The following is a 25,237-nucleotide window of genomic DNA, read 5'->3' as shown; positions in this document are numbered from 1 at the left end:
CAGTCTTTCGCACTTCGTCAAAAAATTCGAGCCCTTTCTTTTGTGGGTTTTCCCATCGAAGCCGTAGGCCCGTAGCCATCGTCCCACACAATCCAGAACCGTTCGTTCCCGTCGCGCGCGAATATTTTGTTGTTATATAACGTCCGGCGATTCCCCCCAATCTCCACCTCTTGACGATCTCCTCTTCAGCAAGCAGCATCTCCCAGTGCGGCCGCTTTCTCAGAGCTCTTTTTCTCACAACATCCGCTCAACGCCAGCCTTGGCAACGCTCAACAGTCCCCTCGTTGTGCGCGCAATCTCCCCTTTTGCAGCACGCGATAGTGTGTGCATCGCCGTAGAATCTCGAGAGAATTCGGTTTCTCCTTGAGAACAATTTTCGACAACAACTCCACCACGCCACGCAACGCAGCCTTCCCTCCAAAACCACTCACGATGGAGTCCAAATCGGCGCACGATGATGTGGTCGCCGCCCCAGACCGCGTCTCGGCCGAGATCGGCGATCACCACTCAGCCAAACTCGCCAGCAATTTTGTCCAGAACGCCAAAGCGGCCACAGATAAGGAGCACAAGATGACTCTGATGCAGGGTATTAAGCTCTATCCCAAGGCCATTGCTTGGAGTGTGCTCATCTCCACCTGCATCGCTATGGAGGGCTACGACATCAGTCTCGTCAGCAACTTTTACGCCTTTCCGCAATTCAACCAAAAGTACGGCGTCCTCACCGCCGACGGATCCTACCAGGTTCCCGCGCCGTGGCAAGCCGGCCTCAGCAACGGTGCCACCGTCGGCGAGATCATCGGTCTCTTCATCAACGGATGGGTCTCGGAACGCTTCGGCTATAGGTGGACCGTCATCACATGTCTTTTGCTTGTCGCCGCCTTCACCACAATCTTCTTCACCGCGCAAAACGTCCAGACTCTGCTCGCCGCCGAGATCCTCTGCGGTATTCCATGGGGTGTTTTCCAAACGCTTTGCATCACCTATGCCTCCGAGGTCTGTCCCGTCGCCCTGCGCGGCTACCTGACGACCTATGTCAACTTTTGCTGGGGTATGGGCCAGGAGATTGGTATCGGCGTCATCGTCTCCATGCTCGACCGCCAGGATGAGTGGGCGTACCGTATTCCCTACGCTCTGCAGTGGATGTGGCCGGTGCCTTTGGCCATTGGTATCTACTTTGCGCCCGAGTCACCCTGGTGGCTGGTGCGCAAGGGCAAAATTGATGAGGCCAAAAAGTCGCTGCTGCGCCTGACAAGCAGGGACAAAGAGACGGATTTCGATGCCGATGAGACGGTCGCCATGATGGTGCACACCAACTCGATTGAGGAGAAGATCACAGAGGGCGCATCCTACCTGGACTGCTTCAAGGGCGTCGACCTGCGCCGCACCGAGATTGTGTGCATGGTTTGGGCCATTCAGAACCTCAGCGGCAACTCGTTCTCCAACTACTCTACGTAAGCCTCTTCTTATGTGTTTCTTCCTGCTCGAATTGTAAATGCACCAGGCTAACATGATGATGCACGCAGATACTTCCTCAAGCAAGCCGGTCTCTCCACCAGAAACTCGTACAACTTCGCCCTCGGCCAGTACGCCATCAATATGGTCGGTGTCTTTGGCGCATGGTTCCTCATGTCGTGGGGCATCGGCCGTCGCACGCTGTACCTGTACGGTCTCTGCGGCCTCTGCAGCATGCTCATGATCCTGGGCTTCCTGGGCCTCGTGCCGGCCGAACACCGCGACCAGGGCGCGCTCGCGACGGGCAGCATCATGATGGTCTGGGCTCTCTTCTACCAGCTCACCGTCGGCACCGTGTGCTATTCGCTCGTCAGTGAATTGCCGTCGCGTCGCCTGCAAATCAAGACCGTCGTTCTTGGCCGCAACCTTTAGTAAGTAATCAATGCACATCTTGTCAGTCTGGATCCCGAACACAGGCTAACCACAGTGTCCCTGCAGCAACATTGTCGGAATCATCAACAATGTCCTCACGCCGTACATGCTCAACCCCAGCGCATGGAACTGGCAAAATTACACGGGCTTCTTCTGGGGCGGCATCTGCTTCCTATGCTGTGTGTACACCTACTTCCGCGTCCCCGAGCCCCGCGGCCGCACCTACGCCGAGCTGGACAAGCTGTTTGAGCACAAGATTGCCGCGCGCAAGTTCGAGGGTACTACCGTCGATGTGTTTGAGGAGGGCGCTGTTGACGAGAAGGCGATGAATAATTATCACCAGCAGATTCGCGTCTCGCACTCTGAGAAGGATGTGCAGGTGTAGAATGTTTGATGGCGGTGTGGGGTATTGCTTATTGTCTCTTGCTGGTGCTACCTAGGGATGCGCCAAGCTGGAAGAGAGACTTGGCCATGGAAATGATGGACGAAAGAAAGTAATGCTGTAATGCATGTATTTAATTCCGACGAAGTATATGAATCTATAACGAAATTGTGAATCCGCTTCTACGCGTGCATATCTTGACCGTACAGAATCCACACAATGTGATCCTGTCTACCCTAGCTGATGAGACTGTCAGTACCCGGTTAACAATCTCCAAAGTCCGTCACCCCCGCATCACACTTTCCCCGCACCAGAGTGTTTGACGGCCGCGGCCGTCGTACGGATGGGGGTAGTTGGCGCGGTAAAAGACGGGAGGATTCGAGTTGGGGAGGGAGAGGAGGGGTTGCGCCCAGAGATATCGTCTTTTGGGGGATTAAGCATTCCCGTCGCGGGGTGGCTGGTTGGCTGGGTTTATTCTCCGCAGCCTCCAACTGCCGGGTGTCTGTTTCTTCTTTCATATGTGTATCTATGTCTCTGTGTAAGTAATCTGCAAGTTAACGGGCGAAGCTTTTTCGAGAGACATCGGCTCGAGATTGACGTGGACGGGTAGTTGACAAGTCCGTTAGCTTGTTCCTCTCTGTCGGAACCGCGAGTGGACGGGTGGTATTCCGGGGAGTTCCCCTGCCATATCGCCGAGACTCTGACGATGACCTAGGCCATGTTGAAATCATTCAATGTTGTTTCTTCCAGATGGCAAGGGTAGTAGAACGACCCAGCCTGAAGCAACGAAACTAGAGACGAAGTCCGTCGTGCTAGAGACAGCCAGCAACGCTACCGGAGAGCTCAACGCAAAGTGGGTACAAATCCGTCGTGTCCATATTCTTACGTGACAAATGCCAGCAACGTTCGACTAAAAGCGGTCCCCTGCTTTGGTGTGTCTTTGGAAATCCGTCAGTATCTTTGACGGATAAACACATCCACAAGCCAGCATATGCAAACCTTCTCTCATTGCTTCAGCCTACTGCTCATGCTATCCACCTCACTCAATCTACGTAGTCCATTGGGTCAACAAATCCACAGCGGCCGGGTCTCCGCGATTGCGGGGACCCCACACAGCCATCACGGGCTCGAGGGGGATTAGAGCAACCGAGCAAGGTAGCATGCGCGAGATAGACAGAGACAGAGACCGAGGGAGATAGAATGGGCTGGGCCAAGAGCCCGGAGGTGGTGGAAGTGTCGTGGAGTAGTGCGGCTTTCTTGGGAGGATCCAATACCGTGGTTGTGCCAAGTCTGTACCTGGTAGTCCTTTTCGGGTTTGTACGCTTATGTGTCTCTTAGAGCCTCCCGTTAGTCTCGAATACCTTACTCCTACTTCACAGTCGTCCGACGCATACATATGAGCGAACATCTCGAGATAATTGCTTCACTTTCACTACTTCTTCTTTCCTCTCTTCTCTAGGCCAGAAGCATCCCCCTTTTCTTCCCTCTCCCCTCTCTTCCTCTACATCCCTCCAACTTCAATTCTCTTCTTTAAAGTGTCAAGTGTATCATATCGCAAACCGCCAAAGGCAACGGCCACACCTGGAAAACCTTAGCCGAGAAAAGACTTCAGACATATAGTTTGCCAAAAATGTCGACGACGGACAAGCCCGAAATCTCGTTTGTCGACGACAGGGAAGACGACGCCCAGTCCGACTCGGAGAAGGCGCCCGCGGTGCGGATAATCGACGATGTGCGTGTTCTGGGGCTCAGCGAGGACGATGCCGAGTTTTATGCCCATTTCACGCCGGAGCAGCGCAAGAAGACGATTCGCAAGGTACGTTTAGTATCTTGGATACCCCGGTATCCTCTAGCAACAACACGGTGATGGCTTTTGAAAAGAAGTAAGATTGGTGGCTGACCTGAGAAAAGATCGATGTCCGCTTGGTACCGATGCTTGCGGTTCTCTATCTCATCTCCCATCTCGACCGCGCCAACATTGGCAATGCCAAGATTGAAGGTCTGGCTGAGGATCTGAATCTCAGCGGTGTGCAGTGGAACATTGCCCTCAGTCTCTTCTTCGTTCCCTATGTTCTACTTGGTACGTTTCGCCTCCTTCCACCTAGGCTATACAGGTCTTCATACCCTAGTTCAATTTGTTAACTTCTTTGTAGAGGTCCCTAGCAACATCATCCTCAAAAAGTTCAACCGCCCATCCGTCTACCTCGGCACCCTCGTAACGATATGGGGCGTCATCATGACCTGCCACGGCGTCGTGAAGAACTTTGCCGGCCTTCTCAGCGTCCGCTTGCTTCTTGGCGTCTTTGAAGCCGGCTTCTACCCTGGTGCTGTTTACCTCTGCACCTTCTGGTACTTGCCGTTAGTAAACCACAACCTCTCTCTCTAGAGACACTCAACTGAAACCCCAAACAGTCGCGACCTGGCAGCCCGTATCGCCTGGTTCTACTGCACATCCGCCCTCTCCGGCGCCTTCTCAGGCCTCCTCGCCGCCGCAATCGCAAAGATGGACGGAGTAGGCGGCTACGAGGGTTGGCGCTGGATCTTTATCCTCGAGGGCATCTTCACCATCGGCCTCGGCATCGCCACCTTCTTCCTCCTCGTCGACCGCCCCTCGCTCAGCGGGAAGTGGCTTACGCCCGAAGAAATCCGCTTCCTCGAGATTCAGCACTTCATCAAGCAGGGGGGGCGATTCCAGGACGAGAAGCAAGAGGACAAGTTCAAGTGGCACGACCTCAAGGCCGTCGTCACGAACTGGCGGCTGTACATGCAGGCGTGGGCGCTCCTCGCCACCTCGGCGTGTTCTTATGGTACCAAGTTTACGTTGCCGACCATCACGAAGGCAATGGGCTTCAATAACACCGCCGCGCAGCTCATGACGGTCCCGCCGTACTTTTGCGGTGCTGCTTCCGCCATCTTCTTTGCCCGCTTGTCGGACAGATTCTACTGGCGCATGCCCTTCGTCGCGATCCCCATGGGTCTGATCACCATCGGCTACGGCGTCATCATCTCCTTCAAGGGCGATCTCTCTGGTAACATTGCCGGCGCCATGGTCGGCGTCATCATTACCTGCATGGGTATCTACCCCATCCAGCCCGCGGGTTCCTCCTGGGCGGCGAATAACCTCGCCCCGGCCTCGCGCCGCGCCATTGGTGTGGCGTTCAACATTTGCGTGGGCAACATTGGAGGTATCATCGGGAGCTACATGTACCTCGACAACGAGAAGCCTAAGTACTACACTGGTTTTGGGCTGTCGCTGGCGTTTGGCGGTAGCGGGTTGATTGTCGCGCTATTGCTGGAGTGGAGCTACAAGTGGGGGAATGATAGGAAGGCCAAGATGTCCGAGGAGGAGATTCGGGCAAAGTACACGGAACAGCAGCTTATGGATATGGGCGACAAGAGCCCTCACTTCAAGTACACTCTGTAAGAGCAGTGCGATGGTGTTGTAGGGTGGATGTACTACGAGTGGCACAGACTGGGCCTTGGTGGCCGGTTCGATGGCTGGGGACGCAATGTTGGGTGAGGCGTGCGAGGATGTTCTTGACACTTATTATTTTCCCCGAGTAAATAGCGATTGTTGATGCCGATAATGAATAGCAATCCTTTCTGGCCCAAACATTTTGTCCCTGAATTACTAGTTAACTGTGGTATTTGTGTCGTACTTGTGTTACTTGAACCCTTCAAGGATCTGGCTGAGAGTTAGGAGTATAAAGTAGACCATGTTTGCCTACTGAAGACTTGAGCCTACCACAACTGCCCTTTCTTTAGCAGTCTGTAAGAATCCAATAACTTGCAACTACGTTGCCGGGAAAAATGAGATGAAAAGCAAGAGAATTCTCTTCAATCTGGCATGACAATGAATTGTATGCAACTATGATGATACTTGCGGAACTCAATTACTACGTTCACCAACTCCATCACACTAATGTGACGACATTTCTGCTGCGCCAAATTCATGCTTCTGATTATAAAAGAAATCAATCTGATGCTGTTGATGGTCGAGTGAGATGGTTGTCTGCATAGAATCGTCTCACATGGTCACTTCGTGGGCATCAGTTCATAACTGAACCGTGTAGACTCCATGTGCCGAGCATGTGCCTGCCAAGCTACACGAGCAACTTCTAGCTGCTACACCTCTTCAGTCTGATGTCCAACGACTGACTCGCTCTTGGCGCATGCCGAGAAATCCCGGTGGAATCCCTGACTCTTGAGAATTGTCAGCCTCTTTGTCGGCAATGATCGGTTGTAAGGAAGTATCGTGATGGACTGCAACTCTCATGCAGATGTTATCTTGGTAACCGGAAGACGTGCCGAACAAGTCAGATGCGGAACTCAACAGGTGATACTGGCGGTTTGAGGATTCTACATAGTACTTACTCATCCGTGCTTTCAACTGTTACATCACGTTGATAATTGCCGCACGGCGTCTTCTGATGACGGGGAAACTCGGGCTCACCCCCATCCTCTGGTTCATCTCCCTCAGAAATCCTAAGAATCCGCCTCGGTGTCGGATCTAGCAGCACCCCGGACCACCCCGAGTCTATCGCACACCCACGAACCGAACACGCAGCAACGGTCAAATCAACAAATGAGGAAGACTATGTGCCCCCCAGTGCTTCCCCCGCAGCAAAGATGAGGAGGAAGCGGGGGAAAAGATACCCTTGTCCCTGGTCGTCGTAGCGGCCCCCGCCTCCCCCAAGTCAGGAACTCTTGTCTTTCCCCAGACAAATCCCCTCCGTTTTCCGTCGATTCGCACCCAGTTTCCTGTCCCATCTCTCTTCCTTCTTTTCCGACTTTCCATTCAGTCCCTCCCTCCTCGAGGCTCGAACGCTTTCCCGCCTTAAGGTAACCCGCCCATTCACCTGAGCGCAACGCGCGGGCGTAAACGCGTGCGTGCGTTTTCGTCGCTCCACTGGGGACACTGCGCATAAGCAGACAAATCAGAAAAGCAAAAAGCCAAGATAACGGGAAAAAGGAGAGAGCAGAGGGGAGTGAGTGGACCCTTGCGAAAGTCCGTCGACTCCTCCGTCGTGTCGCGTTTGCCTCCCGGCCATGGACGCCCCGGAGTACCGCCGTCCTCTGCCCGGGCCGGGAAGTCCGGCTCTCGATGGCCGTCACTCCTCATCGGCCGGCTCAGCCGCCGCAGCCAGCAGTCCCCGTGGAGACTCACGGAAAAGAAGCTTCAGCTCCGCCGCCGATCAGCACTCGCCTCTGTCCGATGAGTTGGTCGGGACTGGGTCTTCCTCCTCCGCTGCCGCCGCCGCTGCAGCGAATCGCCGCAAATTGCAGAAAGTCAGCCGCGCGTGCGACTTTTGTAAGCAGCGCAAGGCGAGGTGCAGCGGGACTATCCCCTGCGACAAGTGTACCAGAAAGGGCCTCACGTGCGTCTACGATGCAAAGTACTCCCGCGGGCGCCCACCGACACCTCCGCCCTCGGCTGTGTGGTCTACAGGCTCCAACGCCGTATCCGGATCCGAGGAGCCGCCTGTTGTCATGTACCGAACTACTGAAGAGGGAGGCGGAGAACACGTCGCTGCACCGGCCGCACCGTCGCGTTCGTTGAGAGGACATGTACGCGAGAGCCAGGGTCCGGCGTCGCGGGCCTCGCCCGAACTCGGTATGGCTGAGATCCAGGGCCAGATCTTTGACCCGACGTCGGGCGTGACTTTCTTGCACAGGGCGTGGAAGCGGCTCTCGAAACATGAGAGTAACATCGTCCCGGACGAGCTCAGCGCCTCAACCGAGAGCCAGCCACTCATGCTGGCTGGTGATAAGCCGCTACCCCCTGTTACTGACGAGGATGTGGCCAACTTGTCGCTGCCGGATTCCAGAGAGATTCAAGATCTACTGGCGCTGTACTTTGATGTATCTATCGCGACCTACCGCGTCCTGCACCGACCTTCCGTAGAGGCATGGCTAAAGACCATGATCAACAACCTTCGCCACGGGAAAGCCGTCTGGCAGGACATTGGCCGGGGTAAAGCGTCGATTGTCCTCACGGCGCTTGCCATTGCCACCGCTCACAACGAAAAGTCCAAGGGGTTTCACTCGCCGGAAGGCGAGGCTTTATCCCTGGCTCGGAGTGACCAACTCTTCTGCGTCGCCTTGCAGCTCACAGAGCGTGAGACGGGGCTCCCTCGGCTGGAGTCAGCCCAGTCACGCTTGATACAGGTTCTCTACCTCCTCACCACGTCGCGCATGAACCGTGCCTGGTACACCTTTGGAAACGCGCTTCAGATCATATCTGCGCTGGGTATGCACCGAAAGGCGGCTAAGAAACGGCACTTGACACCGGGCAACTCGGATTATATCCAGGCGCAGTGTCGTATGCGGACATTCTGGACCAGCTATGTTCTAGACAAGTACCTGGGCGTCATATTCGGCCGTCCACGTCACTTTCACGACGATGATATCGACCAAGACTACCCGGATAGGATCGACGACGAGGATATGACTGTACAAGGACCCATTGAGAGATCGGAAGAACATTCAGACTGTCACATTGACGCGCTGATATTCCACGCCAAGTAAGTGAGCCCCATATCTGTTCATACTGCGTACGTGCTGACATATGACAGAATTGCACAAATAATCGGAAACACATCGAGAGAAGTCTACTCAATAAAAGCCATCTCAGAACAAGAGCGCGTCGCCGCCGCACACCGCCTCAGCAAAAAGATCCACGAATGGCGCGCCAGTCTCCCGCCTCACCTCGGATCGATCCGCCCCTCCATGCTGATCCCAAGTTTCCGTCGCCAAGCAACGGTCCTTAAGCTGGCCTACTCCCACGCCATCATGCACGCGAACCGCCTCTTTCTTCTGGGCAACTTGAGCTCCGGCAGCGAGACGCAGATCCTAGAGTGCATTGGCGCAGCGAGGACGGTGCTCGAGACAGTCGACGGCATGGCCGCTGAGGGTCCCATCTTCCACGCCTTTTGGTGGACGCAGTATGTCACGTTCTGCGCTCTACTAGTCACGTATGTTTGGGATATCCAGCAGAAGCGGCGAGGCATTACGCTCGAGGGTGAAGGCAAGGTAAAGCATACTAAGCTCATGGACTTGGCTGAGCGGTGCCAGACGCATCTTGCTCACGCCACGGCTACCAACTCACCGAGTCGCCGATACGCCATCATCCTGGAAGAATTCAGGACAGAGGGACTCGGCCAGATGTCACGGCAAACACAGGTAGCTTCACAGGCGCCCCGGACTTCTGCACCTCGACTGGCTGCGCCGTCTGCGGATGCTCACGTGCCGCCCCCGCAGGCGAATGGAGGCAATGGGGGAGCTTCGATGGCGGCCGACGGATTCGACTTTAACCATGCGTATGATGCCGAGTCTGGCCCCGTTGATCTTATGGACCAGGGCGATGCAGGGTTCCTTGGTTCTAACTTGCTTGATGAGTGGCAGACAACTGATTGGCTAGACCTCGACTCTTCTGCCTTCGGCCCATACCTGGACATTGATTCAAATCCGTTGGCTTGGATGCCGGATATAGGCGGCTAGGTCTCAAGGCTTAAATACAGTCTATAATATTTGCATTGGATCTATGTCTTCTAAATGGTGAACTTTGTCAAGTTCTCAGGGCCCGTTTCCTGTGCCACTCGCTTGACCTCCTCCTCTCCCAACTCCTGGAAGATATCGAACCCCCATCTCGTCTGCCAGTTGAACCTCTTGTTCCTCTCTAGCCCGTTCAACTGCGCAAACGCATCCGCAGGCAACTCCTGCACCTTGAAGTTGGACTCTATCCGGCCAGGAGTAACACTCTTGGGCAGAACAACAGTGCCGCGCTGCACGCCCCACGAGGCAAGCAGTTGGCCGCCGTCAATGCCGAGCTTCTTGCCCAGCTCACCCACAAGAGGGTCGTCCACCGTCCTCGGCTCGCCCGTCTGGTTGTTGCCCAGAGGCGAGTAGGCGGCCAGCTGGATGCCCTTTGACTTGCAGAACTCAAGCAGGTCTGGTTGTTGGAGATACGGGTGCGCCTCGATCTGGTTGACGGCGGGTACCGTCTTGGTCTTTGTAAGAAGGTCTTCGATGCGCTGCTTGGTGAAGTTGGAGACGCCGATGGCGCGGACCTTGCCGCTTTGGACCAGCTTCTCCATGGCTGCCCACGTTTCCGCGGGGTCAATGTCGGCCAGCTCAAAGACGCCGTTGGAGTCAATGGGAAACCACTTATCCGACGGCTTGAATGCTCTGTATTTTTGGTCAGTACATACATTATCTGTGTGTCGTCTGGCATGATTGCGGGCACAGAGGAGCAAAGAATGAGACTCACACCGGCCAGTGCATCAGGAACAAATCAAGGTAATCAGTCCCCAAGTCCTTCAGTGTCTTGTCAACACCGGACTCGACATCTTCTGGTGCGTGCTTGGTGTTCCACAGCTTTCCAGTAACAAAGATCTCTGAGCGCGGTACGCCGCTCTTGCGAATGCCCTCACCAACTTCCGCCTCGTTGCGGTAGATGGCGGCGCAGTCGATGTGACGGTAGCCGGAGCGCAGGGCTGTCTCAACAGCACGCTCAACCTCGTGAGGCCCAGCCTGCCAGGTGCCGAATCCCACTGCTGGGATCTTTGCACCGGTGTTGAGAGTGAAGTGCGTTGCGAGAGGCATCTCGAGAGAGAGACTGTAAGTGTGTATGTGCAGGGATTAATGGTGTTTATCCGTGGCTGGTATGAATGCAACTCTTGAACTTTACACAACTCAAGCTGCAAGTATCAAATGATGTGCCCAAAATAGGTGACATGATGGAAAGATCGAGCAGATAATAAATCGGTTTCAGCCACTCTGCCATTGATACCGCGAGCAAGACTTGTGGCTCCCCAAAGACTCCATCATCACCAAGTCCGTAGTTGTGGTTTAGACTGACGGATTCTTATCCTCGAAGCTAGTCACACCCTTGTTGAATCCGTCCAAACCCGTTGGCGGAGCACTCGAAATCCGCCAACTAACCCCAGCAATGAGCGGGGAAACGGATTCATATCTCCCCCACCAACGGAGACCCTCCTCCAGGTTTCTGTCCCGCCTCGATCGCCACCAAGCGTGGTCCACTCGGATGGGCGTCAGGCAGGGTACCAGCATGGCGGAAGTTGAGGAATTCACATCATCGGCTTCGGAACAATGACGGTCTTGCCTGGGCCGCGGAGCCGTTCACCATCTCTCAAAAGGGTGGCACATGAACCACTTATCAAGCCATCCACAACCTCAAAAGCAGGGTGGTCATCGATTCACCATCAACAATCCGGAGAACACTCATCGTCGACTTTGGATGAACCACCTGCAACATCATCCACCATGAGTCCCCCCTCAGTATACGGTCCCGCGAGCGCGGCGCTCCCGAGCTCCAGCTTGGACGCGAATCCCCTCGTTGACTCTGCCACCGTGCAGGACTTGGACAATGACGATTCCACTCTCAAGACTGTGGACGAGCTGGTCCGCAGGCGCGCTCGGTCGAATCCCGATCAAGTAATTGTCTCTTACCCTTCGTCGGGTATCACATACGTCGACTACACGATGAGGCAGCTCGACGTCTTTGCCTACCGTGTTGCAAAGTTCTATGAGCAGCGCATCCCTAGCCGCCTTAGCTCAGATGAGAAGCCCACGACAGTGGCCGTCCTTGGCCCTTCCAACTTTGACTACCTCGTCACCATGCTGGCCTTGACCAAGCTTGGACACACAACGCTCTTCTTGTCAACGAGAATCTCACAGGATGCCATCGAGTCTCTCATCAGCGTTACAGGCGCCAAGTTCCTGTTGGCTGACAAGAGGTACCTCGAGACGGCCGAAGGAGCCAAGCAGACTCTGCCTCATCTTGATGTTTTTGAGATTGCCGGCCAATTAACGTTCGACTTTCCCATCGAAGTCCACGCTGATACTCGTCTGGATTATGGTCGTGATCTCTCAGTTGAGACCAATAATCTGATCTACATCATTCACTCAAGTGGTAAGTTGGACTCCACGTATCGCCTCTTGAACACCACTGACAGCCATAGGCTCGACTGGCTTGCCCAAACCCATTTACCAGACGCAAAAGTCGGCCATCCACAACTACTCCAGCAGCATGAACATGAAGGCCTTCATCACACTGCCTCTGTACCACAACCATGGAATCTGTAATCTGTACCGCGCCATCTACTGCGGAAAGCCCATCCACCTGTACAACGCGGATCTCCCGTTGACCAGAGAGCACCTCACAAGCATCATGCGCAAGCACAACTTTGAAATCTTCTACGGCGTGCCCTACGCACTCAAGCTCCTCGCAGAGACAGACGAGGGCATGGACCTGCTCCGCCAGCTCAAGATCGTCATGTATGGCGGCTCCGCTTGCCCCGACGACCTCGGCGACACCCTCGTCAACAACGGCGTCAACCTCGTCGGCCACTACGGCGCAACTGAGGTCGGTCAGCTCATGACGTCCTTCCGCCCTCCTAATGACAAGGTTTGGAACTATGTCCGTGAGCACGAGAAGCTCGCGCCGTATCTTAAGTGGATTCCCCGCGGTCCGAACCTGTTTGAGTGCTGCGTCCTGCCTGGCTGGCCAGCCAAGGTGGCCTCGAACCAGGAGGATGGATCATACTGCACAAAGGATCTGTTCGAGCCTCACCCGACGATCCCCAAGGCGTGGAAATACATTGCCAGACTCGACGACACCATTGCGCTCGTCAACGGCGAGAAGTTCAACCCCGTCCACATGGAGGGCACAATTCGCTCCAACAAGAACATCACCGAGTGCGTCATCTTCGGTGTCGGTCGCCCCTCTCTCGGTGCCCTCGTCGTTCCGGCTGCGGCGCTGGCTGGCAAGAGCAATGACGAGATCCTTGATATTATTTGGCCCGTTGTCGAGAACGCGAGCAAGTCCGTCGAGGCTTACGCCCGTGTATCCAAGAACATGATCAAGCTTCTCCCTTACGACTGCGAGTACCCTAGGACGGACAAGGGCAGCGTCATTCGTCAGGCCTTTTATAAGCGGTACGCCAAGGACATTGACGAGGTCTACGACAACGCGGACGCAGCCAGCGGCGACTTGAAGAAGTTTAGCGTTCCTGAGCTGCAAGACTTCATTCGTCAGGGACTCGTCCAGACTCTTTCAAAGAAGGTCCAGCTGGATGACGATACCGACTTCTTCTCACTTGGTCTCGACTCCCTGCAGGCTATCCAGATGCGTTCCGATATCCTGAGGACAGTCGACATTGGCGACAACAAGCTTGGCCAGACTGTCGTGTTCGACCACCCTTCGATCAACAAGTTGAGCGCCTATCTTTACAGTCTCGGTACTGGAGAGGGCGTTCAGGCCGATGTTCCCATCGAGAGCGAGATGCAAGAGCTCATTGACAAGTACGGTAACTTTGGTCCTATCGAGTCGACTCCTCGATCCTCTGTTGTAAGTCAACACCCCAAGCAATAAATCTCTAGCATATCTTTACTAACCTCTTCATAGGCCGTCACCGGCGCAACTGGCTCTCTCGGAGCTCACATCGTCACCAAGCTTGCTGCCGACCCGACCATCAAGACCATCTACTGCTTCACCCGTGCCAGCTCCGACGCCGACGCAGCCCGCCGCGTCAAGAGCTCCCTCATCCAGCGCAGACTTTACCACGCCCTTCCCGCCTCCTCCCGCAGAAAGCTCGTCGCGCTGTCCACTGACCTCGCCGACGCCAAGCTCGGTCTCTCCGACGACTTGTACCGCCAGGTTAAGCAGGATCTCCGCCTCGTCATCCACGCCGCGTGGTCCGTCAACTTCAATATGCGCCTCTCGAGTTTCGCAAAGGGCAACATTGCCGGCGTCAACCACCTCATCTCACTCTGCAAGGCTGCCGGCGACGTCGAGACCGGAGCTTCGTCCCCTGCCGCGTTCAACTTCTGCTCCTCCGTCAGTACCGTTGCCCGCGCCACAACCATCCCTGTCCCCGAATCCGTCCCCGATCTCGAGTGGGCTCAGGGTATGGGATACGCCCAGTCCAAGGTCGTCGCCGAGCACCTCTGTGCCAAGGCAACGAAGGCCGGAATCAAGTCCCGCGTCCTGCGGATCGGCCAGATCGTCGCAGACACCCAGCACGGCGTCTGGAACGCAACGGAAGCGATCCCCCTCATGCTCCAAACGGCCATCACCGTTGGTGCCCTCCCCAAGCTCCAAGAGACGCCCTCTTGGCTGCCCGTCGACACCGTCGCGCAGGGCGTCATTGACATCTCCCTCTCCGACGCAGACGGCGTCTTCACCAACGTCGCGAACCCCAAGATGTTCAGCTGGACCGACGACCTCCTCCCCGCCCTCAAGGCCGCGGGTCTCGAGTTTGAAGAGGTTGAGCCCAAGGAGTGGATCCGTCGTCTGCGCGCCTCGAATCCGGATCCCGCTGCCAACCCGCCCATCAAGCTCGTCGACTTCTTCGCGTCAAAGTACGACAAGGACGAGTTCTCGCCGTCCAAGACGTACGTCACCGATAACGCCTGCTCCCTCTCGCCCGCGCTCGCTCAGGCGCCCGTGTTGGACCAGAAGCTTGTCGATAACTTTGTAAGGTACTTCAAGGCCAACCACTGGGTCAAGAAGAACCAGGGTGCCGCCAAGACGGTTGTCATGGTTGCAGGCCCCTGCGGCAGCGGGAAGTCTACCCTGGCTACCTCTCTGGCCGCCTCGCTCAAGGCACCCTTCATCGAGGGCGACTCCCTGCACTCCAAGGCGTCCATCGAGAAGATGGGTAGCAACGTCGCCTTGACCGACGAAGATCGGTCTCTATGGCTCAGCCGCATCGGCAAGAGAGCGTCTGAAGCCCTCGGAGATCTGGGTTACGACTCTGTCGTCGTCAGCTGCTCGGCTCTGAGGAAGTCATATCGCGATACCCTTCGAAGTGTCTTTGCCAAGCAAGAGGGCGTCAAGGTCGTCTTCCTCGACCTTCAGGCCAGCCCTGAGACGCTTGTGCAGAGGATGAACGAGCGCAAGGGTCACTACATGCTGGCGAGCATGGTCGAGGGACAGGTCGAGGTGTATGAGGCTGCTGGTGTCGCGGAGTTGGACGTCCTCCCCGTCGAGGCTGAGGGCACGCCGCAAGAGGTGTTTGAAGAGGCAAAGTGGTTGCTTGAACAGATTGGACTGAACTGAATTATTGCGAGATAAAGCATTATAAGGGCATATTATTGGCGTTCAGAATAATGGGTACATGTAGTCATGAGAATTCCGTTATGCGTTTGAATAGCAAATTTGGTATAACCTCAGGTTTCCGCCTGTCGCACCTGGTCGCCTTTTTCTTGCGTTCTAAATCGTGACATCGAATCAATCAGTCGTAAGCACATCATCTAACTTCTTGCCACAGCATAATCGCCATCCTCCTCGATCCCGGTGCATGACAACTCTTGAGTTGTCGTTCCTGTTTTCTGAACCGTTGACGGTGTACGTGAAATATGCTGATGCGCCGATACACGAATGGATCTTTTCATTGAGTCTCCCGTGTGGCGTATTCCAAAGTAATTGGCCTTTGCCGATCGAGGGGCAATCCCAGCAGCCCGTTCCGGTGGGACAGATCCAGTGTCGGAGTTGTGTGCAGTGGTGACAGAGGTACAGTCCCTGACTGCTTACATCCTTGAGGATGAGAAAGAGGAAGTTATTGAGTCTCTTGTCGTTTGTCCTTAATTTTGGAAGAGTAGTTTGGGAGAGGAGGCCGTAGAGAGGTTTGCAGGTGAGTGCCAGGCACATGACGGACTCCGTGGGGAGGTGCGAGGCTATTTCAAGCATGATGTCGGGTATTTGCCGAAGAAGAATCGGTAGATCGGCCAAGCAGACTTTCCCCCTGCCCGAAAGCGTTTCTATTGCCGTGATGTCTGACATGGTGAGGACATCTGCGCGCGCTGGTGAAAATTTCACGATGAGAATTGGTCACCTTTGCTTGTGCCGAAATACGAGGTCGTGGGGATGGCCGTTATGAGCCTCCAGGCACGGCCGTTGAAGGAACCAATTCCTGGAACGTTTAGGTCTGTGGTTCTTTGTCGATGATGGCGTGTCATGACAAAATGCTTTGACTCGAACAGCGGCTGGGACTAGGCCAGAACGCACTTAGAGGGTCAAAGTTTTGCGGCTACCATCTCTTCGGGATAAGACACAAGGGCCATCGGAAATGAAAAGTCCAATCGCAATCTTGACTAGAGATTTTTCTAAGACGCGTTCGAAAGGCTGGCGCAGCTTCCTAGACACGTGAGACGTGTATGTCCTCCTTTCATAGTGTCACCACCATTGCACTCTAATCCCGGGGTTCCTCCTTCTTCAGTCACCTCTTCTTATTAAAATCTCCCACCACAATGTTTGTTCTGCGCTTTCGTGCAAACAAGACCTAAACTTCTTGTCTACAGTATTGAGCATTCTTTACATGTAGTAAATTGAGGTAACAACATCAGACAGTGAGTTCACGTGCAGCATCTTCGTTTGAGATTTACCGGCCGTGTACGACTACAACCACCAGATCATTTCAGTCTCGAATGTAACCCGATGTCTTTGTCCAATATCCTGAGAAGCTTTGATTTTCCTCTGGTGGAGCCACAGACTGTTCTTGAGAGAAGGGCGTGCAGGCTCCGATGGATCCGAAGTCCCTTCCATTGTAAAATTGAGAGATCATGGGTATGCAACACGAACAAGCCAGAGGAAGTATCACTAATCTCCATTTAGAACTTAGGGAATACGGGAGTTTTCTGGCACAATAATCAATCTGATTTCAAAGGGTGGTGTTCACCGCCATAGATTTGATGCTTATCAGTGGCATTGAGAAAAAGTGGTAACGGAAACAAAATAGCTCCGACTCTCCCTTGGCGTTAATACATCCGAGCTGGCTTAACGACGCTCGAGATTTGGCCAAGACTCGGAAGTAGATTGGAAGACTAAAATTCCTGTAGACGTAATTTAATGTATTATAAAATCAGGAGCACCCGATCTCCGGGTTTGGAGCTTTTACTGCGTCGAAGGAAAGTTCACCAATTGAGGTCTATCGCTCTTTTACCTATAATCAGCCGTACCGACATCGCCATGTTCACCAATATCATCACCGTCGTCGCGTTATCGGGAGTGTTTGGAAAAGCTGCTTCATCGTGCACTTGCGACCTCAAAGTTGAGAGCTTCATCAGCCCAGGGTACTCGCTAGATGTTGTATCGTCTCTGATCATCGGCTCTCAAGCCGCTGCAATCATCGACTTGCCCCTTGCAGTTGCCGACGCAGAAACACTGGCTCAATGGGTTAAGAACACAACCGACAAGCCTCTACTGGCGGCTTTCACGACGCATAATCATCCCGATCACTACCTGAGCGGAAAGGCGTTCCTTCAGCAGTTCCCCAAGGCCAAGCACTACGCCATCCCGGAGACAGTGCATGGGATCCAAAACGAGGCTGTTAACAAAGTGAGCATTGATGCTGACATCTTGGAAAATCATGGCTAATAACAGAGTTATGTAGACTGAATTTTGGTCTGCCGCCTATGGGCCTGGCATCATCGCTCCCGTCCCTGCGATTCCGACTGCCTACAACTTCTCCTTCTTCACCCTTCCAGGCGACGAAAAGTGCCCGATCGAAATCTTCAAGAGCGTTGGCGGCGATACGGTCGATCTATCTTCATTCTGGATCCCTTCCATCAAGACACTAATCGCCGGTGACGTCGTCTACGGCCACCAAATGCATGCCTGGCTCGCGGACCTCCTTACGCCTGCCCTCACAGAGTCTTGGCTCACGACTCTCGACTTCATTACGGGCCTCAGACCTAGTCTTGTCATACCCGGACACGCGCTATCATCCGATACCTTCAGTGCGCTCGCCGATGTCGATCACACAAGAGATTATGTTTCTTTCTTCCAGAAGAACATCGAAGCCAAGGGTCCCGACTTTTACACCCCGCGGGAAATTTCGAGCATGATAGAGGCTGCTTTCCCCGGCTTGACAAATTTGACGTCTTCGACTACTTCGGCTACCTTGCTCAATATCACGTCGGAGAACTTTGGCCGAGATGGACAACGACAAGTACACTACTTCGACTTGACTGTTTATAACGATACGGATGTCTTGGATGGGTGGCGCCTGTGATAGTGTGTTATAGTAGACGGCACCTAAAGAAAATTAAGTTCTAAGCCTAAGCCTACCGGATAAAAGATGTATTGAGAATAAGATTATAGCTTTGGCCTAAGACTAAAACTTGAACAAGATGTTTATAACCGTCCCAACCGGGTCCCTACATGTATTTATATTACTGATCGCTTTTAGCAAAGCAGGAATTAGTAGGGGTGTGAGCCAATGAATGGTAGCGAATTCCGTCTTTGAGTGCCAATCGGTCGGACAATGAGAATGTATACATATACGTATACAGATTGCAATAGTCCTTTTCATAGCAGATTTATATAATTGTATTTGACTCCTAGTGTTTAAGCACGAAAAGCAAAACATTACATAAAAGCTGACCAGGGGAAAACCGGGCTAACCGATGAAAAACCCCTAGTCTATAGTACTCTTCGACATGACTTGCATTCAGGCCTGAACATCTTTCCAAACAAGATACAGGTACGCGCCACTTCTCCCATGATTGATATCTGTACTTAATCCGTCCCATCCAGCATTGATCGCATCAGCGAGAGTAACAGAGTCGTTGGGAGATCTCCATAGCTGTACTTCACTGATCCTGGTAGGCAAGTTCAAATCTTGCGAAGTGACCACATACCGGAAGTCGCCGCCAGCTCCTTTAGCCATGTCCCCCTCCGAGTGCCGGATTGCTATCGCCAGTGATCTCAATGCTTAATCCAGTGATGGCTTGGGATGGGTCCGTTGTAAAAGATTTTACGACGTAAGTATACTCTCCACCGAAACTATTGTTACAATCTGGGCTACCCAGATCTCCACTCTCGTCCACGCAAGTGCCAGGCGGGAAGAAACTCGAGTCGTTGGACGCCTGAACAGTGAGAGCTGAGATGTATTGCTGCGTGGGAGCGGGAGAATTCGCAGAGATGACATTCCCGTATACTTTTTTGTTGATAGCCATAGCTAGCGCGGTCGTGTTGGTATTCTCAAACCAATCCACCAGGATGACGTTAGGAAAAGCCGACTGCGTGCAAGCCCAGAGGAGGTTTTGGAACAAGGGTACACTTGCTGTGCCAGCAAGGTCCTGTACACTAGGGCCGGTGAGGCTTGATGGCGTCAAGGTCCATGACACAAGATGAAGCTGATCAATGACTTGGCCGCTTGTGTTTTTCTGATAGTTCTCAAGCTTGGAAAGCTGATCTTGATTCATGGTATCCACATCCGTAGTGTCGGAATACACGTTGTACGTGAGTAAGTTTGCTTGGGAAAAGATGCCCTTTCCCTGGAATGAGGGGTCAGGTAAGATGCCACCCACATCAAGGCAGACTAATACAGAGGCCGTCCCATTTGAAATGAATGAGCTCAAAGTATTGTTGAACACCAGTCCTGTAGTGTAGTCTGCGTTGATCAACGCGAGATTAGACAAATTCTGGGTCAGCTGAGTGAATAGTGTGGACCACTGGCCGACTGATAGGTCGGCATAATCGTTTGTTGAATCGTACCCATGTGAAAGGTCCAAAATAATCAGCTCGGCATACTGTTGAGTGAATTTGTTGATGTCGGAAACAATATCGCTCATGCTTTGACCATAACATCCAACCTCACCAATAGTCGAGTTCGAAGAGAAATGGCCGGCTCTGAAGTCACCTTCCGCGGCCATAACCGGCCTGACGTCAAGATATCTGGACCCGTTCACGAGCTGTTGGTAAATAGTGGTTGGCTGGGTCTGAATAATACCACCAGCCAAGCCGGCACTGCCCTCTTGAGTTAAACCAACTGGGTTAAGAACACCCATGCCAGCATCATGACTTCCTGGCATACAGATTTGCTTCAAGGGTAAAGTACCCAAGGTAGCCAAGTTTTGGTGCATCCAGTCGGGCTGTGAAAATGAGGATAACATGTTGTTGATGGTGCCGATAAGCACGAAAGGGTTGCTACCGTTATGCACAAAGCCGAGTGTGAGCCATTCGCCTTCTGGCATCGTGGGAGTCGAAAAACCATCGACCCTGGCAAGCAACCTCGGAGGGTCATCTTCTGCTCGAATGCTGAAAGAGTATCCCGTATCACCGACTGTATAGGTGCTAGTGACTTGTGTGTCGCTTTCTGTAACGCCGATGGTTTCTTTGAACTCAAAGTAAGAAAAATCAGTAGTCCCTGTCAATAATTAGTTGGGATGTTTGCCACATATTTGGATTCTAAACAATGGAGAAGCGACGTTACGTACCCGGAGAGATTGAAGCACCTGGATCCCATTTGTTCATCTGGTATCCGGTGTTGGTTGGATCAGTATTGGTGAAAGTATACGGTGTTCCATTGAGGATCTGGAGATACGCGCCGGCACCCATGGTAAATGATTCGAAGTCGAAGTGTTGTTTAGTATAAAAGTGTGAATGGTGCAGAGGGTTGTTCGATTTTCAATTGTTGTAGAGAATAACAAGTCCTTGAGAAGTGCTTGAATCTACAACTTCCAATGACCTTTGAAGTAAACTGACTGCTTGGTGATATTACAGTGACTATGAGGGCGGATAGAGAAGATTATATAGATCCGGTTAAAGTCTCTGAACATCCTGTGGCGAGCTGAGAGAACCCTACTAGGTAGTCATAACCGCATCAACGCCGGTCTTCAAAAGTCTAGAACTGATAGTGGGTGGTGGGCACGGACGCTCGGTTCCAGACGAATCAGGTGTCTCAAAACAATCGAACTATTTGACTGTGAATGGTTTGACTGTAAACGAGATATTGATGCCGTTTTCAGAAGGGTCTGGACTACTGTCCCGTGGCCGTATGCTACCTGACAACAGGACTCCGCGCCACCTGTTTTCTATAATGCAAAGAGCGAGCGACCAACGCCATGTGCCTAACACATTACTTAAATTCTATCAGAAATGAGCATTCATTTTCACCGCATAAGGCGCATTCAGCGAATGTGGCGGCATTCTCAGCTCGAAACCAAGAAAATGATATCTCGAGGCGGTTCCACCTGGCGTTCTGATGGCATACATCCTCGTCTCAATAGAATAGATAGGTATGTCCATCTGAGTCTCCTCAGGCGATTCAAAGGAGTATAGGCTCGGCGGCGTGGCAGAGTGAATTGGTGATAGTGGCGGAAATGTACCTATGTGACACTACGTATGTCCGTAGTTGGCTGAGATTTGGGCAGCATCTGCGAGCATCCTGTTGGACGTTCATGGAGATGAACAGGAATTTTGATCGGCCGTTGTGCCTAATCCAGACATTTGCCTGCTGTCATATGGATTTGTTTGTCCAACCTGGTGGCTGCGCTGCAAAGCTGAGCTGCCGCTGTCTCAGACTGTGTGACTATCAAGACAAGCTATGCAAGCTGTGCTAAGTACGTCCAGAAGCAACATAGCCCAGAGTCTAGATCGACTGCAATTTTGGCCAGCTGAGCGATTTCTGTGGGATGGAAGTTGCACGGAAGCGGCTGGTTTCTGCGTTGCCGAAGGTAGCGAGGGTAGCGCTAGAGTCTGCTTCTGGCTTACCGCAGCAACTCGAACTACAGATACCATAGAAGCTGACAACACTGAGGCTTGTGCTGTCTTGTGCTCCCGCTCTTCTGCTTTATCCAGCTTCTAGCTAGTAAAGGCCTTAATGCAGAATTAAGGTGTCAGTGGAGGGGAGTTGCGAGTCTTTGGTACTAATAGAGACCTTCGAGTGCACGGGCAAACGCAAGTTTGAGCCTCGTGAGTTTCTTCGGTGCACTGTTTCTATTTATCGAAAATATTAGCAAACTTATAAATTGTAAACAAGTTAATGTTGCGATTGAAGACGGTTTGTCTATTCTCTATTGGAGAGCTCTCTGGTGTACGTGATTGCTAAACGTCTCACCACATGCTCAGTATCACCAATGTTCTCAAGTCATCTGCCAGCTTTGTTGACTACTGGGACCTGACAGGTATCTAAATTGAGATAGGTATTCTCTTTAAGGCTTAACCGATAAGTTTCATCTCCATTGATAGAGCCATTACGACCAAACAGTAATTGTCTTGCCCATGGCACTGCCTCCTCTGGGACCCCAATCCCATCGCGAAATAAGGCTCTCGCCAGGGAAGTTCAACAGAGCCGCCTCAGTAGCCTGGGTTGACGATTCGTCTAGCGTAATCCCGATGGATACGCCATACATGAGCTGCTGATCCGCCTTCACGAACTTCTTCACGTATCGCTGCCGGTTCTGCAACTTCCGGATGTCTGCCTGCATCCGCTGCGCCAAGTTTCCTGGCTTTTCGTCCTGGCGGGTTCACGCGCATTTGAGCTCGATGGCCTCGATACGACTTTGGCCTTCAAACTGATAGCTCGTCAGGATGTCTACCTTATCGGCAGTGTAGGGGACGCCCCATATATGCACTTTTCTCTCGGCATAACGCTGCGTCCCATTACCATTCGCCTTGATATGGTCGACGAGCCCACTTTGCAGCCAGGGCTCTCACCCGCCGTCTTGATTGTACTTGGCAACAACCTCGGTATAGTTTTCCTGGAAGTATACGAAGATGTAGTCATTTGCGGTGCTGATTGCTGTCAGTTGGGATTGAAAAGAAAGGAAACGCGTCCATTGCGTGCGATACGGGACATAACTCACGGACGAGGGACCTCTACCTCCATGTCGAAAAATTCTAACAGTCCTTCACGATTAAATATTGCAAACGAGAATTGTCCGATAATGTTGAGAAGTTGGATTCATAATCTGAAGCTAGAACTGAGCTCCGGGCAGGAACGTCTGTAATTATGTAACTATATGAGTACGTTCTAGCATATAGGTGAATGAAGAATGCCGCACAGGGAATTCCGCTTGTGGAATCGCTAACTTAATGCATCTATGACCTCTCGTTAGATTAAGTGCTAATGCGGGTTCAACTCAGCTGAGGCTTTTGATGATTTGTGCGGCTGAGGGAATGACCATGCCAGAAACGATTTCGGATGCATGATGTTACCTTACGATGGCGTTGAGCTAGGTAGCTGAACCCCGTCCTTATTTTTCTCTCACAGTCGGGTTGGCGCCTAATATGTCATTGAAATGCGAGATAATCTTTTCGGATTTCGTCGAAAGGGATACCCCAAGTGCACAAGCAGAAAAACGATAGCGGCATTACGACCAGACAATAGAATGATGACTGGCGCAGCTCGAGAGAGGAGGGCCGAGCTACTTTACAGTCAGGACAATCACGGATCCTTTCTATTTCTGAAGGGAGTCGGATGCAAGTCTGAAAAGCCATCACTGAGGCAAGGTGATAAGAACAATGAAGCATCCCCTTGCCTCCGCCCTGATTGCAGGTGCGTGCCTCAAATTTGGTCCCAGTGCATCTCTAATTGCTGATCAAAACCTCCTCCTATTCATAATAGCGTCTGCGGTCACGCAGTGGCCGATCACTTTGTGGCTGCATGAGGTGAAATGCCCACTGACCCATGACGACGCAGGCAAGCCGCCATGATGTTAACATGTTGGCACTCAGATGGCGGTGGGGCCAAATAATGTCTCACAGTCTCAGGTTTGTGCTCGTTTCTGTTTAGAATTAGCATTCTGCTTCTCAGAGGATGACTTGAAGGCGGCACTTTGCTGGATGAGCTGGTCTTAAGAGAAGCATTACTGTTATGACCTATAGTTTCATGTTCATTAGCTGTGGGAGCAGCAAGGGTGTACCAGGCTCCGAAGTCTCGGACATCGCAACGTTGAGTACTTTAATAATAAGATTGCACAACGAACCAACTAGAATGATTACTTTTATTCTTAAATGAAGATATACAGCGCTTTTTAGTTCCTTAAAGGAGCATTGATCATTTTTGCAACAATATCATGATATTTGATGATAATTTTATTAGCTTGTAGCTGCTGTTTTTTGTACAAATAAATGAGTTCAAAAATATAAAAGAGATATTTTAGGCATTATCTATGTAATGAACACTTTATACCTATTACGCAGCGGATAGAGAAGTGCGCATTTCTAATAGTCCATGAGAATACTAGTATTATCGTAGCGCCCCTAATATCATGAAAATAAAAATTAGAAAAAACAAAAAGAGTACACATTCACTAAGCGTTCAAGCGTATGAACCTGTTTGGGCGAAGATAGGAAAGTACTAGTTGAAGCGTGTAAGGTGTCTTTGAAACTTTTCCTGCCGATAGGCCCACAGTCGAGAAGACGGCACCTCTAAGGCCCCCAGCAGCCACTAAGGTAGCGTCAATGAAGGATGCGAAGATGTCTGTTCGGTATTTTCAACCGCATGTTCATGTTAAAGTTCAGCTCCACAGATAAAAGCGGTCATTCATATCTGTTGAGACCTCAAGGTTGTCCAATGGATCACTTTATCTTGATCCCGCTTATTTCAGGCTCATCATCTACAACGATTCATACACTGAGAGCCTTCAGACTCAACTTCAGATAATTGCATTCGTCACTCAACTCCTTGATTCCATCAAAATGCGCTTCCATCAAATCCAACCTTTCATCATTGCTTCTTTGGCCGCTTCGGTATGCCAAGACGATATAACCCCTTCCTTCATGATTTGCTACTAATATCACAGTAGGCTTATGGATCAGCAATTACCGACAGGTCTCCCATTGAAGGATATGAGCTTGTCATTCCAGAATGGGAGTTTCTAGATGATATCAGCCCGAGAGCCGAGAAAATTGTTTTGGACGGAACAGTTCAGGAGGTGCTGGCGGATCTTCGCTCCTACAAGTCTCTGTATGCGCAGGTCTTGGGCCCGGAATCGGGTTCTACTACCCCCCTCTTCGGCCTTAGAGGAGCCGAATAAATTCGATAGCTCTCATGTCATCTGCCATAAGTTCCCCTTAGGCTCAGTCGCCGTTGTAAAAGAGGGCATCGATGAACTCAAACGCATCCGGCACAAGAGGGCTAGACTCGAGGTTGGCCGAGGGAAGTGCGCTCTTATGAGTTGCGTTTTCAGGACTGCCATCTGGTGGTGTAATGACGT

General features: G+C 52.3%; 6 protein-coding genes across 6 annotated transcripts; 5 read left to right on the top strand and 1 right to left on the bottom strand.

The window, feature by feature from the left end:
• Positions 1-432: 432 nt before the first annotated feature.
• N0V96_003006 (uncharacterized protein) lies at positions 433-2,269 on the top strand (the record flags this gene model as incomplete). The annotated part of the gene is made up of 3 exons (XM_053189842.1): positions 433-1,451; positions 1,524-1,883; positions 1,951-2,269. 3 exons carry the CDS (start codon positions 433-435, stop codon positions 2,267-2,269), a joined length of 1,698 nt encoding a protein of 565 aa, XP_053052765.1.
• A 1,627-nt stretch (positions 2,270-3,896) lies between these two features.
• On the top strand, positions 3,897-5,690 carry N0V96_003005 (uncharacterized protein; the record flags this gene model as incomplete). Its single annotated transcript, XM_053189843.1, has 4 exons — positions 3,897-4,082; positions 4,178-4,346; positions 4,420-4,624; positions 4,679-5,690. 4 exons carry the CDS (start codon positions 3,897-3,899, stop codon positions 5,688-5,690), a joined length of 1,572 nt encoding a protein of 523 aa, XP_053052766.1.
• Positions 5,691-7,315: 1,625 nt separating this feature from the next.
• N0V96_003004 (uncharacterized protein) lies at positions 7,316-9,766 on the top strand (the record flags this gene model as incomplete). The annotated part of the gene is made up of 2 exons (XM_053189844.1): positions 7,316-8,790; positions 8,842-9,766. 2 exons carry the CDS (start codon positions 7,316-7,318, stop codon positions 9,764-9,766), a joined length of 2,400 nt encoding a protein of 799 aa, XP_053052767.1.
• Positions 9,767-9,816: 50 nt separating this feature from the next.
• On the bottom strand, positions 9,817-11,051 carry N0V96_003003 (uncharacterized protein; the record flags this gene model as incomplete). The annotated part of the gene is made up of 3 exons (XM_053189845.2): positions 9,817-10,453; positions 10,536-10,883; positions 11,044-11,051. 3 exons carry the CDS (start codon positions 11,049-11,051, stop codon positions 9,817-9,819), a joined length of 993 nt encoding a protein of 330 aa, XP_053052768.2.
• A 500-nt stretch (positions 11,052-11,551) lies between these two features.
• On the top strand, positions 11,552-15,350 carry N0V96_003002 (uncharacterized protein; the record flags this gene model as incomplete). Its single annotated transcript, XM_053189846.1, has 3 exons — positions 11,552-12,200; positions 12,250-13,637; positions 13,695-15,350. 3 exons carry the CDS (start codon positions 11,552-11,554, stop codon positions 15,348-15,350), a joined length of 3,693 nt encoding a protein of 1,230 aa, XP_053052769.1.
• A 1,908-nt stretch (positions 15,351-17,258) lies between these two features.
• On the top strand, positions 17,259-18,303 carry N0V96_003001 (uncharacterized protein; the record flags this gene model as incomplete). Its single annotated transcript, XM_053189847.1, has 2 exons — positions 17,259-17,627; positions 17,683-18,303. The coding sequence occupies 2 exons, from the start codon at positions 17,259-17,261 to the stop codon at positions 18,301-18,303; spliced, it is 990 nt and encodes a 329-aa protein (XP_053052770.1).
• Between the last annotated feature and the right edge of the window lie 6,934 nt (positions 18,304-25,237).

The sequence above is a fragment of the Colletotrichum fioriniae genome, assembly GCF_027942845.1.
Source record: "Colletotrichum fioriniae strain IMI 355084 chromosome Unknown scaffold_3, whole genome shotgun sequence".
Taxonomy (NCBI): domain Eukaryota; kingdom Fungi; phylum Ascomycota; class Sordariomycetes; order Glomerellales; family Glomerellaceae; genus Colletotrichum; species Colletotrichum fioriniae.
The sequence above is the reverse complement of the archived record's forward strand: the minus strand, read 5'-3'. Positions and strand labels throughout refer to the sequence as shown.